This window comes from Panthera leo, chromosome B4 (assembly GCF_018350215.1).
Source record: "Panthera leo isolate Ple1 chromosome B4, P.leo_Ple1_pat1.1, whole genome shotgun sequence".
In the NCBI taxonomy this organism is placed as follows: domain Eukaryota; kingdom Metazoa; phylum Chordata; class Mammalia; order Carnivora; family Felidae; genus Panthera; species Panthera leo.
In genome coordinates, this window is record NC_056685.1 from 64,084,875 (window position 1) to 64,100,032 (window position 15,158).

Genomic DNA, 15,158 nt, shown 5'->3' on the forward strand with positions numbered 1-15,158 from the left:
GGCCGGGCGCCTCTGAATAAGCAGAATCCGGAGCCCCTCGTCGTCCGCGGCCGCCGCAGCCCAGGCCATGCCGCACGGCTGCTGAGCGCACGCAGGGGCCGGCCCAGAGGACACATGCGGCAGCGGCTGCCGCCTCGCCCCTGATCCTCTCCCTGCGTTCTCCATGTTGCATTCCTCCTCAGTTTCTCGGGCTGTGTAGCCGCTGCCGCCGGGAGCAGCAGTCAGGGCATCGCTCCGCTCCGCACGTTCACCCAGCCACACTTTTCCATTTTTACCCTTCCCTCCCCACCGCCTTCACCCTTCCCCCCCAGCCTGCCTCGCATCCATCACCCCACCCCGACACCCCCTCCTGCCTCCATCCGCCGGGGCTATGGCCGCAGAAGAGGTATTGCACACTGTGGACCATTACAAGACTGAGATAGAGAGGCTGACCAAGGAGCTCACGGAGACGACCCACGAGAAGATCCAGGCTGCCGAGTACGGGCTGGTGGTCCTGGAAGAGAAGCTGACCCTCAAACAGCAGTATGACGAGCTGGAGGCAGAGTACGACAGCCTCAAGCAAGAGCTGGAGCAGCTGAAAGAGGTGAGTTGCCTGTCACCTCATCCCTGCTCGGCCCCCGTCCCCCCACCCCCAACGCCCACTCATCATGTACACAGAAGTCGGGAAGGATGCGGCTGGAAGGAATGTTTCCTCATCTTAGGGTCCTTTGTTGATAAGAGAGGATTGAAAGAGTCCATTGTTTCCCCCCCGGGAGAAAAATTGCCCAGGAAATGAATGTATAAGCTGGAATTCGAGAGGCAGTGGCCCTTCAGGCTGTGGGGGAGGGACATTCAGAAGTCTTCAAGTCTTAGCACTCAAAGGCGACCTTCTGCTGGGTTGGAATGTGTAAATCCAACTTCTCAAAACTGCTGTTATTTCAAACCTGGGTTCCAGCGACAATCCCATAATCCACAAAGGCGATGAGTAGGTTTGTGCTGAGGGACCCACAATTTAAGGATGTAGGATCTATGCTACCTCAGCCTTCTGAACGTAACCACTCCTTGATGCAAGAGGGGACTGTTATTAGAAGAACTCCCCGCCAATCCCATTTGACAAAGTCTGGGCAATCTTCATTCTCCTTGACTTTAGTTATTCTTGTCATGGGCTGCCTGAGAAAAACAACTCCGCTGGATGATCCCACTGCCTTGATTTCACTTCTGAGTGAGGCAGAGCCATGCCCAAGTCCTGTAAGGTCACCCTGACCAGGGAGAATTTAAACTCCCTTACAAATGGTCTGAATGGTAGGTAGCAAATACATGGGTGGCTGTCCATATCAAATGAGCCTCTTCTGTTTGAAGGGACTGTGTTTATAATACTTGTCCTTTGTAGTCTTTTCGTATTTGGCTTTTTTAAAAGACTGGCTAATGTTTTGGAAGAAAATAATGGATATGCTTTGATGTCCTGTCAAGCACTCATAAGCATACACATACTGTTGAAGGAACTCAGTCTATTTTACCCGATTCCTGAAGCACTATGGGTAGCAACTCACTGGTTATAAATTTAAATGTACCCACTGCTTTTCAATGTGGCAAGACTTTATTTTTAGGTGCATTTTGGCATTTAAAGTGTTATTTCTAAATTTAGTATGTATTATTGAAAATGTTTTCTTATCATGTACTCACTTTTTCAGAAGGCATCTGTTTTATGTTGTTACAGTTAAAAAACATGGTTTATGACCTGTCTAAATGAACTTGCCTTCTAACTTAGTACGTAATATGGCCAACACTTATACTTTCAGGTATGTCTAATTTTTATTCTGATGCCTAAAAGCTAACTAATAAACATACAGTGAACACCCCAACTAGACACCTGATCTTTGTGTATCAGGCTGTTAATTTTGAGTTCATGTTTTTCTTACCATGGACATGTCTGTTCTTAACAACAGCTGGGCTTACTGGTATTGTCCAACTTAGATTAGGTCTGATGTGTTTAAATTCAGTAATGCTAAACCTTGTGAAGTCAGGAAACAGGATAGTGATTGTAATTCTCAGAGATGTTTTGATGTTTACACCTATCAACATTGCTTTGCCAAGACGAGGAAGTGCAAACCAGGCAGTGGTAAGCTATCACCTCCTTGATAAAGGAGGTAGACTTCATTTAATGAAGTATTACTGTTAACTGACCTTCCTGCTTGATTTAAACAACGTTTCTAGGGATATTTCTGTGTCATTTGCACTTAGCCTGCATAGTAAACCATAATGCAATTGTCTTTGCCTTTACTAGACCATGAGCTCTTAAGGCAAGGAATCTGTCTTAATTTACTTTGCATCTAAAGCCTTTAACAAAGCCTAGCACAGAGTAAGTGTGTAATCAATATTTTATGGAAAAATAAATTTATACTGGAAGAAGGTACACCTTTATCAAACATTCACTAGTCAGTATTGGTTAGTGTCAGAGAAAGACTAAGAAAATTAGGAGGTATGGGAACTGTTATTGAAACACTATATTACTATCATCAACAATAATGGGGAAAATGAGAAAAAACATTTTGTGAGCATGGTATAACAGTGGTTTCTTAATAAAGAATGATACAAATAGTAGTTATAAATTTTTTTCTTTAAAAATCTAAGGCATATTTTGTTCTCTATAGCAGGAGATTAATAAAAAATTTATCATGATTATTTTTACCAAATGATACTCCTGTACATATGTATTTTAAGTTGCACTTAGCATAAATTCAGTATTTTGATTCCTAATGAACTGTCTTCAGCAATTACATACGATTTACTTTAGAGTAATAAAAATAATCATTATATTTGATTGATAGACTAACCTGGTATTTTTATTCTTTAAACATAATGTACACTTTAGTTGGGAATATTATTAAATGAGCTAAATCTGTCTCAATAATATTTCCTGTTTGAAAAGTAAATCCAGAAGAATTGTGCAAAGATATCCCAATGATGATATCATATAGAAGCCATTTTTGAAAGACATGTTTTATGAGTGCTCTGATTTTTAAAAGGGAAGTTTTGTTCATTTTCAGGTGCATATAGTAAACAATGTTACATTTTATCTGTAACACCAAGTATAAAAATCTTTGGTTTATTTCTAGGCTCTTTCAACAACTATGATTCATTTAAAAATAATTGGTCCAGTTTATGGGAATATCAACAGAGAAAGACTGTACTGTTTTTCGAAGTTGAACATTAGTAATTTGTAGGGTAGCAATATGGCTCAGGCTTTACAGGTCATTTTGTTTTCAAGAGTCAGCACCCAACAATGTTGCTGCCCTCCTTCCCAGGCTGATTACCGCTGTGACAATAATGGAAATGAGCAGCATTGCCTGAAGATGTTCAAAATCAAGACAATGAATTCCTGAATGTTTTTCTAGTTATTTCTTCCCTTAGTCTAGATTGCTTTTTGACCTGGCCTGACATCATTTAGAGCTCTGCCCTGTGCCTACATCACTGTCTACATGACCCAAAAGAACACACTTAAAAAGAAAAGTACTAAGGATATGAAAAAAAGAATGACTTCTGACATCGTCATTATGTTCTCGTTTTAATTATCTTTGGGGAGCTGGACAAAACCATATACCCGTTAGAATACGTGACCATCATTTTATGATTTCACAAGTAATGTTTGCTTCTCAGTGACCTGAGGGGCACCCATGCCCAGTTATGTCCAGATCTTGCTGATTGTATGTTTGGGATGTGTATAAATCAGCACTGTGAGTGTCATTCAGGCCAAAATAGTGTTTGAAGAAGAGTCATAGTTCTAAAATAATTTTAAAACTAAAAATATACATACATTAAAAAAAAACCCTAGAATTTAAGTTTGTTTATTTGTTTTTTGTTTTGTTTTGTTTCTTACTTTAAAAATATTTGAAATTTAGAAAGTAGTAAAGTTGAGAAAGATCTCCTCAGAAAGGAATGATTCAGCATTCCTGATGGCATTTTAGAAAACATCCATGTGACATCTTTAGAAAAGTTTTGCAGCTAGGTTACAGTAGACTATGTACTAAGAATCTCCAACTCCCTTTTTTTGCTCATGTTCTCAACCCTGACACCAAGGATAGACCCCACTTGCTGAAGAAGCACTTTGTGGGCAATGGGCAGCTTTTCTTCCTGGCACCGATTTTATGATTTTTCAGGGCTATGGTTAAATCATTCAAGGAGTAAACATTGAACTCACACACTTTTTAGAGACTGTCACATTAGGGACCTGAGGAAAGCCATTAAATTACTTTGATTCATCTTTAAACAGAAAGTTTTTTCTTCATATGCTTGGAAAGATTGTTAGCATCTTGTTGTATATTCTAAATCATGAAATCATACTGTGGTGGGAATCCCCAGATTTCACTTCCCATTTATAAATAAACACAGAGAATGTTAATAATTCATTTACCTAAGCTAATATTTTCTTGCTCACTGTTTTTTCAAAAAAGAAATATTTATTTTTATTATCAAATTAATTAAAACATCTAAAATATATCAATGTAGGGTGCCTAGGTGGCTCAGTTGGTTGAGCATCTGACTTCTGATTTTGGCTCATGATTCCAGGGTTGTGGGATCAAGCCCCATGTTGTGTGCCAAGTGTAGAGCCTGCTTGGGATTCTGTCTCCCTCCCTTTGCCCCTCTGCCCCTCTCCCCCATTCACGTGCTCTCTTTCTCTCTCTCTCTCAAAAAAAAAGAATGATACTTTAAAAAGTATATGCACATACATTTTTGGAAAGTATTTACAAACAACCTCAACAAACAACACAATCACTTTCAATCATATTTCTTCCTTTTTTTTTTTTTTTTTTGACCTAATTGCTCTAACTTGCACCCTTCTTTTTATTTCAACTCAAAATTTCATCTCTGGCAAAGTTATTTCTCAGATATCATTTAGCAAGTTGTTATATCTTTCATCACACTCATTATGCTTGTATGAACATGTATGGTAGCCATGCTTGGGCAATTTTTTTGGATTTGCATGCTTGTGAATATTCTACTATATCATTCCCTTAAATACAGTTGTACTTTATGGACATCACATTCCAAATTTGAAAATATGATGGCTACTTGCATGTTGAAATATGCTGTAAAACATAATGTTGTACCTGTAAATATGGCTTTGAAGGAGAGGAAGGCATGAAGAGATGCACTCACAATAATTCATTGTGCTGAAGGAGAAGACATGTGAAGTCAAGTGGCAGGAGTTGAAATTGGAAAGTGGCAGGAGCTACATTTTGCCTTGAAGATGGGGAACCATTAAAAGGAAATGAAAAGAAACACTTTGTAACTGTATTTGGTGCCTTATATCTTATTTGATATTCAAAGTAATTCGAAGACTTACTGCTCATTTTTACAGATAAAAAATAGCAAAAATAATAAAGTGTTTAATCATGTACAAAGCTCCATTTAGGACTAGGCATTTTGCATGTCTTATCTCTGATTCTTACAGCGATCTTTTTATGAGGTAGATATTACTCAAATTATGCAGAAGAGGAAAGTAGGTTTTAGGTTAAGGATTCTTCTCAAGGCTGCCAAACTAAGTGGTGAAACCTGGTTTAGGAAGAAGCCCATTGTCTTCTCACTGCACCATACCACACGGGAAGGTGGTACACGTCCGTCACAAGTGTGGTTTAGAAAGTCCCAGCGTTGGCTCTAGAGGGTGGATTGGAGCTGTGCGGGAACGGTAGGGATGGTGAGGAGGGGTCACACCTAACAGCCCTTTAGGAGGTGTAGGGTGGAACCCAATGCTGGGTGACTAGATGTGGAAGGTACGGGAAAGAATGGAGTGGAGTATTTTCTTAGGATGTGTAGAAGGTGGTTCCATTTACAAAGGAAGGTGCTATGGGGTAGAGCAGTTTTAGAGGGTAAGGTTGATGGCCAAGGCATATGAGTCCTTTTAATTCATGTTTTCTTTGAGGGGAGCATAAGTTCCATGAGACAATCCAGTACTCAACTCTCAATTTAATAAAACAAATGAGTAATTTGTGCAATTAGTCACCATTTCATTCAGACCTAATTTCCAGAACACGGAAGACATGAACAGCTTAGCAGTGTTTTCACCAGTTAGTTTGACTGCATTTTGAATTAGGAGATTTGAAAATTAATAAACAATGGGCAAAGAAGCTGGGCTGACACAGCGAGGGCCCAGAGGTCAGCCTAAGTGGAAAACGGTCCTTGCTGACCTCTTCAGTTAGAGAGGGGCCTGGGAGAAACACCTCACACCCCTTGCTGACTGAAAACTTGAAATTGCATTAGTGTTTTGTTTTGTTTTGTTTTTATTTGAGAGAGAGAGAGAGAGAGAGAGGGAGAGAGAGAGAGAGAGAATGTGAGCAGGGAGCGGGACAGATGTAGAAAGAGAATTCTAAGCAGGTTCCACACTCAGTGTGGAGCCTGACATTGGGCTTGATCCCACAACCCTGGGATTATGACCTGAGCTGAAATCAAGAGTCAGATGCTCAATTGACTGAGTCACCCAGGCGCCCCTTTTGAATTTAAGTTTTTTTTCCTTTCCTTTTTTGGTGACAAGAGTTTGATTGCTCCTTCAGAATTATGATTCTGTAATTACAACAATTTATGGCAACAATCCAAGTTAGGTAAAATCATATACAAATTAATAGTTTCTCCTTTCTCTCCTCCCAATTCTGTCTGTATTTCTAATACTTTGATGAGTATTCTTTTATACTTGTTTTAAATGTCTTTAAACATATAAATCCATTGACAGGGTTGTTGTTCCTATTCCTTTGTTTTTATAAAAATGGGGTCACTTTATACATATTACTTTGCAACCTGCTGTCTTTCATTTAATACTGTATCCTTTTAGAATGCAGATTTTTCTAGAGCAGAGCTACCTTTTTAAGGCACTGATGTTGCAAGTGTGAAGAAAATTGGACTGCGTAGAGAAGAAAACCAGAGAATCTCAGGGAGGGTGGGTGACTCTGGGGGCTTGGAGGGAGCAGGTGGCCCAGCTTCTGCCCTGAGGATGGCTCTGGTGCTGAGAGAGAGAAAGTAAGTGCAGGCGTGTGTGAAACAAATGGATGGTGTTTGTTGGGTTGTCCTGTGGCAGGCCTGTGTGATAATACCAAGGAAAAAGATGGAAAGTCTTGTGGGTGAATTAGCAGCAGTTTTGATTCTTGTCTTCTTGGCTGATGATGGAGCTATGTGCATCAGCATAATAGGTGGCTAGGTTCCATGGCCAGCAAGAGCTGGTCCTGCAGTGTGACTGCATCCTGTCCATACTGGGTCTTGGTGAGAAGCCAAGATGATTCAGACAATTGGGCCTCTTTATGTTCTCCCATCTTTGCCCTGTGTTAGTTGAGTTTTGAGATAGTTGGTTAGGCTCTTCTACAGCACCTCGTATTTGGCATGATATGAAGTCGATGGGGATCAATGGGTACAAGACAGGAGATTGTTTGGCAAAAGTGTTCTTCCTTATTACAGTGAAAAAGAATAGAAGAATGACAATTGATACCTTTTCCTTCTGGGATTTAATTATTTTGTCTATAAAAGTAAGGGGATGGGATAGATAATTTCTATGATTTTTTGCAGCTCTAAATTTCTGTGATGCTGTGTTTTAGAGTTACCTTGTCTACTTATTTTATCTACCTGTCCTTTACTTTTCAAATTCGTTCTAATTTTTTCTTTTTTTTTACAAAATACAGAATGATCTTCTGTAATTACAGTAATGTTTACCTAGCCTTTAGGGATGTGCATCAGCTGTTTTTGGTATTTTTCGTCCCATCTATTTCTGCTCTGGTCACTCACTTCTAGCCGGGATAATCCACTTGTTTTCACACTTGTATTCTGTCTATTTATTTATTATATTTATTTATTTATTTATTTTAATAATTCACAGTTTTCCTTTCCTTTGATACCTGGCCCAAACTCCTTTTCCTTCTGGATTCACTTTCGTTCTTTAATCATATCTATATTGTTATAGAACTGATTCATTGAGTTTATTTCATTGACATATTTGTACTTGGCTTCAGAGAGCAGAACCATGGCCCAGTGGGTCTCTGGGAGCCAGATTTGGGGCCCAAATCAAGAACTAACAAGTACAGGTGTCCAATAATGGAATGAGGCAGCTTTCTTTAGGAAGTAGTGAGCTCCCTGTCACCAAAAAAATTTAGGGAAAGGCTGGGCAACCACATGCTAGAAACACTGTCTGGAAGGTTCATACTTAGAAAGGAGTTTATATAGAACGATCTCCAAGTTTCCCCCCAACCCAATCTGAGTTTTTTTGATTTTATCATTTCATGTGTTCCAAGTAATTTCATATGTTTATGTGTTTTTAATATACTCTTCCCCATGACTAGATAACAGTGTTTCCAACTTGGTTACATTTTTCTGTTTAATCTTTAGCATTTTGCTGTATTTCTGACTTTGAATATTTGGAATGTTTTCAAAGTATATCAAAAGTTTATCTTAAATTTGATTTATGTTTTGCTTGATTTTTCAGTAGGAAACATGCATAATAAAGAACTTAAGGTGACTATATCTGTAAATTTGGGGTAATATCCATGAAACTTTGTATAGTTTGAAGCTATATGGTTACATTGGGGGGGGGTCTATAGCCTCTAGAGTATTTGTTTTCGTACACACACGCACAGTGATATATTTTGTCATTTACACTTAGTTCAGTATTTTATATCTGCACTGTCAACTGTTTTCATTAGGTAGCAATCTGAGTTTTTGTTTTGCTTTAGATTGCCCATACCTCTTGTGTTTCAGTTATCCATTCAAAAGTTTGTACTGAGTGGCTACTATGTTGGGCACTATGCCACATGGTGAAGATACAGTGTTGAGCAAGACAGACAAGATGGAGCTGCCTGAATGCAGCTTATGTTTCAGACCTGGGAGAGAGTCCACAAACACACACAGTCAGGATGTGAGAAATGCCACAAGTGAAGAGATGGAGACTGGCTAGGGATGGTGTGATCAGGAAAACCTCTCTAGGAGGTGATGGTTGAGCCCGGACCTGAATGATGAAGGGCCCATCCTGTGGAAGAAGGGATTTTGAGGAAGGGGTACAAGTACAAAGATCATAGAACTCTGTTTGTGGTTGTTAGGGGAAATGATGGGTCACCATGCCTTGTAAGTATAGCCATTCATATTTGAAAAGTGACCGTTTATAAAGTACTATATTTTGGATTAGATTTTGGGTCTCAGCATAGGAAGTGTGTAAGCAAAGCCTAAATATGCTCTTTGGGATCTTCTTTTGGAAGAGTTGGGTCAGAATCAGTGACTTTCTATACGGACTACTCATTAGGGTCATCTGGGTGATTTACAAAAATACTGCTGCCTTGACCCCATGATCCCACTCCAGCTTCCCCCCTGGGCAGTTCAGAGTCTTTGGGGGTGAAGCCGGGGCTTTGTTATGTTAACCCTTCTCCCCTTATAGGTACAGTTAGGGCTGAGAACCTCTCCTAGAAACTTCCAACTCTAGGACTAAATGACTATAGGAATAGGAGTGTTCTGTAAGAAAAGCTGGGAAGTTATGAGCTAATATGTAAACCTTAATTGCACAGTCTTTTTACTTCTCCAGTTTCTGAAAACTAAAACACTGTAGGGGCACCTGGATGGCTCAGTCCATTAAGTGTCTGACTTCAGCTCAGGTCATGATCTTGTGTCTGTGAGTTCAAGCCCCGCGTTGGGCTCTGTGCTGTTAGCACAGAGCCTGGAACCTGCTTCAGGTTCTGTGTCTTCCTCTCTCTCTGTCCCTCCCCCACTCACGCTCTTCTCTGTGTCTCTCAAAAATGAATAAACAGTAAAATAATTAAAAACAAAAAACTAGAACACTGTAAAGCCTTTCAGAAAACCAACAGATATCATCAAAAACTTGACTGCGTTAGAAATGTATGTTAAATGAGACTGTGTTTATTTTTATATACTCTAGCGTTCTTTAAAGTTTACTTTCAAAGTTGTCTTCTTTGGGGCGCCTGGGTGGCTCAGTCGGTTGAGCATCCGACTTCAGCTCAGGTCACTATCTCGCGGTCCGTGAGTTCGAGCCCCGCGTCGGGCTCTGGGTTGATGGCTCAGAGCCTGGAGCCTGCTTCCGATTCTGTGTCTCCCTTTCTCTCTGCCCCTCCCCTGTTCATGCTCTGTCTCTCTCTGTCTCAAAAATAAATAAAAAACGTTAAAAGAAATTAAAAAAAAAAAGTCTTCTTTGTTGAATCTGGTTTTTTGCTTTATTCTGTTTGCAGTTGCTAATGCAAACTTTACAAGTTTATAAATAGAGAATTAAAAAAGAATTGCTTTGATTGATCTTTAACTTCTGGGGTTCTTTTTTTAATTATTAACGTTTATTTATTTATTTTGAGAGAGAGAGAGAGAGAGTGGGGGGAGGGAAAGAGAGAGAGGGAGACAGGATCTCAGGCAGGCTCCACGCTGTCAGCGCAGAGCCTGACATTGGGCTCAGTTTTACGAACCATGAGATCATGACCTGAACTGAAATCAAAAGGATGCTTAATGGACTGAGCCACCCAGGCGCCCCTGGGGTTATTTCCAATTGTTCTTTTGGTTATACATGCTCACTGTTTTCAAACAGTATTTTATGGAGAAAAAGCACTCTTCTAAAATGTAATATTTAACTGGTGTGTTTCTGTCTTTAAAATTAGAATTGAAAATAAGAAACCTGTTTACATTTATGGGAAGTACCCGGTGACAGCAATTTCCTTAAGAATGTTTTGTTGCAGTTTGGCGTGGGTCTGTAATGGAAGGTTCAGAATGACGGGTCTTTGTTTTTCTCTTGCATACTGCAGACTAATGTGGAATCAAATGCCACTGCTGAAGAGGCCTTATCCATCAATTTTTGAAATTGAAAAAGGTTTATATTATAACGGATGTGTGTTGTTGATAAGCCTTACTGAGTGCCATTCTCTAGAAGGTTTTAGGAGATGTTTTTTTTTTTTTTTAAGTTGACCTCTGTGTGAGGTAACTAGATGGAGACAGGACTGGACATGACTTCTGTTGTTGAGCTGAAGATACTGTCATCTTGCACATTATCTTTTTGGCATATACAACCATTTTTTCCCGCTTTAAATCACAATGTGGCTTGCTTTCTGCTAATGCTGGCGTGTGTGTGCAGAGCTTTTAAACCCAAAACCTCAAGTAAACATAATTAGGAAGGAAAAGCAACCATTACAGAGGGGAAGAAAGGGGTATATTGCACTTTCTGAATACCTTTTGAATTGTTGGCTTTTTGGATTATTTAAAAAAAAAAATTGATACTGGGGACTCCTGGGTGGCTCATTCGGTTAAGTGTCTGACTTCGGCCTGGCCAGGATCTCACAGTTTGTGGGTTTGAGCCCCGCTTTGGGCTCTGTGCTGACAGCTTGGAGCCTGGAGCCTGCTTTGGATTCTGTGTCACTCCCTCTCTGCTCCCCCCCCCCCGGCACTCTGTCTCCCCCTCTCTCAAAAATAGACAAACATTAGGGGCACCTGGGTGGCTCAGCCGGTTAATCGGCCGACTTCGGCTCAGGTCATGATCTCACGGTCTGTGAGTTTGAGCCCCGCGTCGGGCTCTTTGCTGACAGCTCAGAGCCTGGAGCCGGTTTCAGATTCTGTGTCTCCCTCTCTCTGACCCTCCCCCGTTCATGCTCTATCTCTCTCTGTCTCAAAAATAAATAAACGTTAAAAAAAAAATTTAAAAAAAAATAGACAAACATTAAAAAAAATTAAAAAAGATATGATACCGGTTCTTAAGTAGTGTTGGTAATTCAGAATTAACTATGGCTTAATGATCTTCTTTTAGTTAATATTTTAAAATAATTTAGGGGCACCTGGGTAACCCAGTCATTCATCGAGCCTCTGACTCTTGATTTTGGCTCAGGCATTATCCAGGGTTGTGGGACTGAGCCCTGCATTGGGCTGTGCGATGAATGTAGAGCCTTCTTGGAGTCTCTCTCTCTCTCTCTCTCTCTCTCTCTCTCAAAAAAAAAAAAAAAAGTCCACCTCCTTCAAAGAGGGGAGAACACATGGGCATACACACACACACACACAAACACAAAATAATTTAGAACTAGAACCCTAAGAGACCTCAGGGTGTCTGTCTTAATTACTGTAGTTACAGTTATATGTGCTTTGTTTTTTCATTGTAGCAAAATAAATAAAATACCTTTGCAAGTAACTTTGAAGTGTTTGGGATAATATGAGCTATTATTTGCTAGAATTGAGACCAAGATCTCAAATCCACAATTATATTTTTAGACAATGGTCACAGTAAGACATTTCAGGGAAAGACAATGAAAAGAACTTTATACCCATGAGGTTTTTGTCATCATTGATCAGTTTGAAGTGAAAAAATTTTAAGTTGCATTTTTAAAAAAAGTTTACTTATTTTGAGAGAGAGGGAATGAGGGTGAGTAAGCAGGGAAGGGGCAGAGAGAGAGGGAGAGAGAGCATCCCAAGCAGGCTCCATGCTGAGAGCGTGGAGTGTGGAGCTTATTGGGGGGGCTCAATCTTATGAGCCATGCATGACCTGAGCCAAAATCAAGAGTCAGACACTTAACCCACTGAGCCACCCAGGCACCCCTTAAGTTGTATTTTAATTTGTGATACCCATGTGATTTAGAAATTCAGAAAATGGACACCAGAGTAAATACTGTGAGCAGATCATTGCATAAAGCTAAATAATGGTTCATTCATTCTTCCCTACAATAATGATATATTTAGCACCTTCTATGTGTTAGGCATAGAACTGGATGCTGAGGATACACCAGAGAACAATTCCAACAGAAATCTTGGTGATGGAGGGTAGTGTGGGGGCAATAAACAAAATGAGCAAGTAAAATAGAACGTTAGATGGTCCTAAGTGGTAGAGAGAAAGAGCAGAGAAGAGGGAGATAGGCTTTGAAGTGGGAAAATGTTACTATTTCCAATCGTGTGGTCAGAGAGAGGCTCCTTGAGAGGGATGGCAAAGAGGCCACCTGACTGGCTGGGATTGAGTGAGGGGGGTGAATAGTAAATGAGGCAGAGAGGGAATGGGGGTTAAATGATGAATCAACTTTTAGGTTGTTACCAGGACTATGCCTTTTGGTCTCAGTGAGATGGGGAAACTTGAGAAGGATTTGGAGCAAAGGAGTCACAATGCTCTTTTCCCCACATTGAGATAATCTGTGCATACTTTCAAGTAAGACTTAACTTCTTTTTGGGAAAAGGAGTTTAAATTGAACTGGTAGCTCCTGAGATGTGACGCATCCTTTTTTTAAACTCTCCTCCATAGCAAGTATTTAATAGATATTTATGGTATTGCATTGATTGAGGCTGGAAAAAAATGATAAAGTTATTCAGATAGCCAGGTATTTTATTTTCTTTTTAAAGAATATTTATTTAAGTAATCTCTATACCCAGTGTGGGGCTCGAACTCAAAACCCCAAGATCAAGAGTCACATGCTCTACAAACTGAGTCAGCCAGGTGCCCCGGGTAGCCAATTATTTTGAAAAGAGGTTGGATTAGACCACTCTTTTAAAAATAACCATTTGTATCATGTCTCTGCCTTTTGGCTAAGATCAAGTGTAAAAATAGCCATTTGTTTGATTGATTAAACCAGTTCACTAAAGAGACACTGTGCTGACTTTTCTGGTTCCTTGTACCTGAATCTTTAACTTTCTTTTATTCTCTCTTACTCTAGACCGTATGAACCATCCAGTAGATCCCAGTCGAAGGTGACAGAAAGACAATTTCAACATTCTCTTATAGATTCTGTGTTATGGTTGATATCCTACTTTCTGAGGCACTGGAATGGATGCTAGTCATTATTTCATTCATTTGTATATTAAAAATTTATTTAATGTTTATTCATTTTTGAGAGACAGAAGGAGACAGAGCGTGATCAGAGGAGGGGCAGAGAGAGAGGGAGACACAGAATCCGAAGCAGGCTCCAGGCGCTGAGCTGTCGGCACAGAGCCTGATGCAGGGCTCGAGCTCACACATCGAGAGATCATGAGCTGAGCCGAAGTCAAATGCTTAGCTGACTGAGCCACCCAGGCACCCCTACATATTAAATTTTTTTTAATTGAAGTATAGTTGGCATACAGTATTGTATAGGTTCAGGTGATTTAACATTTATATACATGGTGAAATGATTACCATGATAAATCTGGCCACTATCTGTTACCATGTGAAGTTGTTGCCTATTATTATGTATGTTCTGTACTGTACGATGTACACTGTATCCTCATGTCTTGCTTATTTTATAATTGGAAGTTTGTATTAAATATTTAGAGAGGATCAGCTGTATGCTAAGCATTATGGTTGTTATACGAAAATGAGGAAGATACAGTGTCTATGTATTAAAAAAAATTTTTTTAAGTTTATTTATTTTGAGAGAGAGAGAGAACACGAATAGGGGAGAGGCAGAGAGAGAGGAAGAGAGAGAATCCCAAGCAGGCTCTGCACTGTCAGAATGGAGCCCGATGTGGAGTTTGAACCCACAAACTGCAAGACCATGACCTGAGCTGAAACCAAGAATCAGGTGCTGAACCGACAGAGCCACCCATGTGCCTAGAAATGGTCTATAATTTTAAGTTAGTTATTTACTCTTGGTAGCAACAGACATGAACAAAGGTGATTATGATACTTTAATGGAAAGGTCATGGGCTTTTTTTTTTAATGTTTGTTTCTTTATTTTGAGGGAGAGAGAGCATGTGTGCAAGAGCGGGGGATGTGCAGAGAGAGAGAGAGAGAGCGTGAGAGCAAGAGAGAGAGAATCTGAAGCAGGCTCCTCACGGTCAGTGCAGAGTCTGAAGTGGGGCTCGAACTCAAAAACTGCAAGATCATGACCTGAGCTGAAATCAAGTCAGACGCTCAAATGACTGAGCCACCCAGGCGCCCCAAGGTCATGGGCTTTTGAGTCAGAGTGCTGTGTGATCTTAACACTTAAAACTCTATGAACCTCACTTTCTTCTTCTGTAAAATAGGGAAAGATAATAACTATGGGTGTTAAAGAAAAATCCCTGTGAGGGATGTAGAAGAGTCCTTGACACATAGTAAACACCTGATAAATGATGGATGTGTTGGGGATGATGATAATAATAATAAAATAACAATAAAAACAGTAACGTATTGGCTGTGCTTGATAGGATACTGAAGTGGAGGGCAGCAAAGTTAACTTAAAAGAATCAGAGAAAGCTTCCTGATTGAGGCAACATGTGAGAGGGCATTGAAGAACAAGTAGGAC

At 40.0% G+C, this 15,158-nt stretch overlaps 1 protein-coding gene across 4 annotated transcripts in view; it reads left to right on the forward strand.

The window, feature by feature from the left end:
* The first annotated feature begins 334 nt into the window (after nt 1-334).
* The window catches only part of BICD1 (BICD cargo adaptor 1), a 245,582-nt gene continuing 230,758 nt past the window's right edge, over nt 335-15,158 (forward strand). For all 4 annotated transcript variants that reach the window (XM_042946229.1, XM_042946222.1, XM_042946224.1 and 1 more), the window contains exon 1: nt 335-583. In XM_042946229.1, the coding sequence (XP_042802163.1) occupies nt 371-583 (213 nt within the window). In that variant the 5' untranslated portion in view covers nt 335-370. The remainder of the gene's footprint in view (nt 584-15,158) is intronic.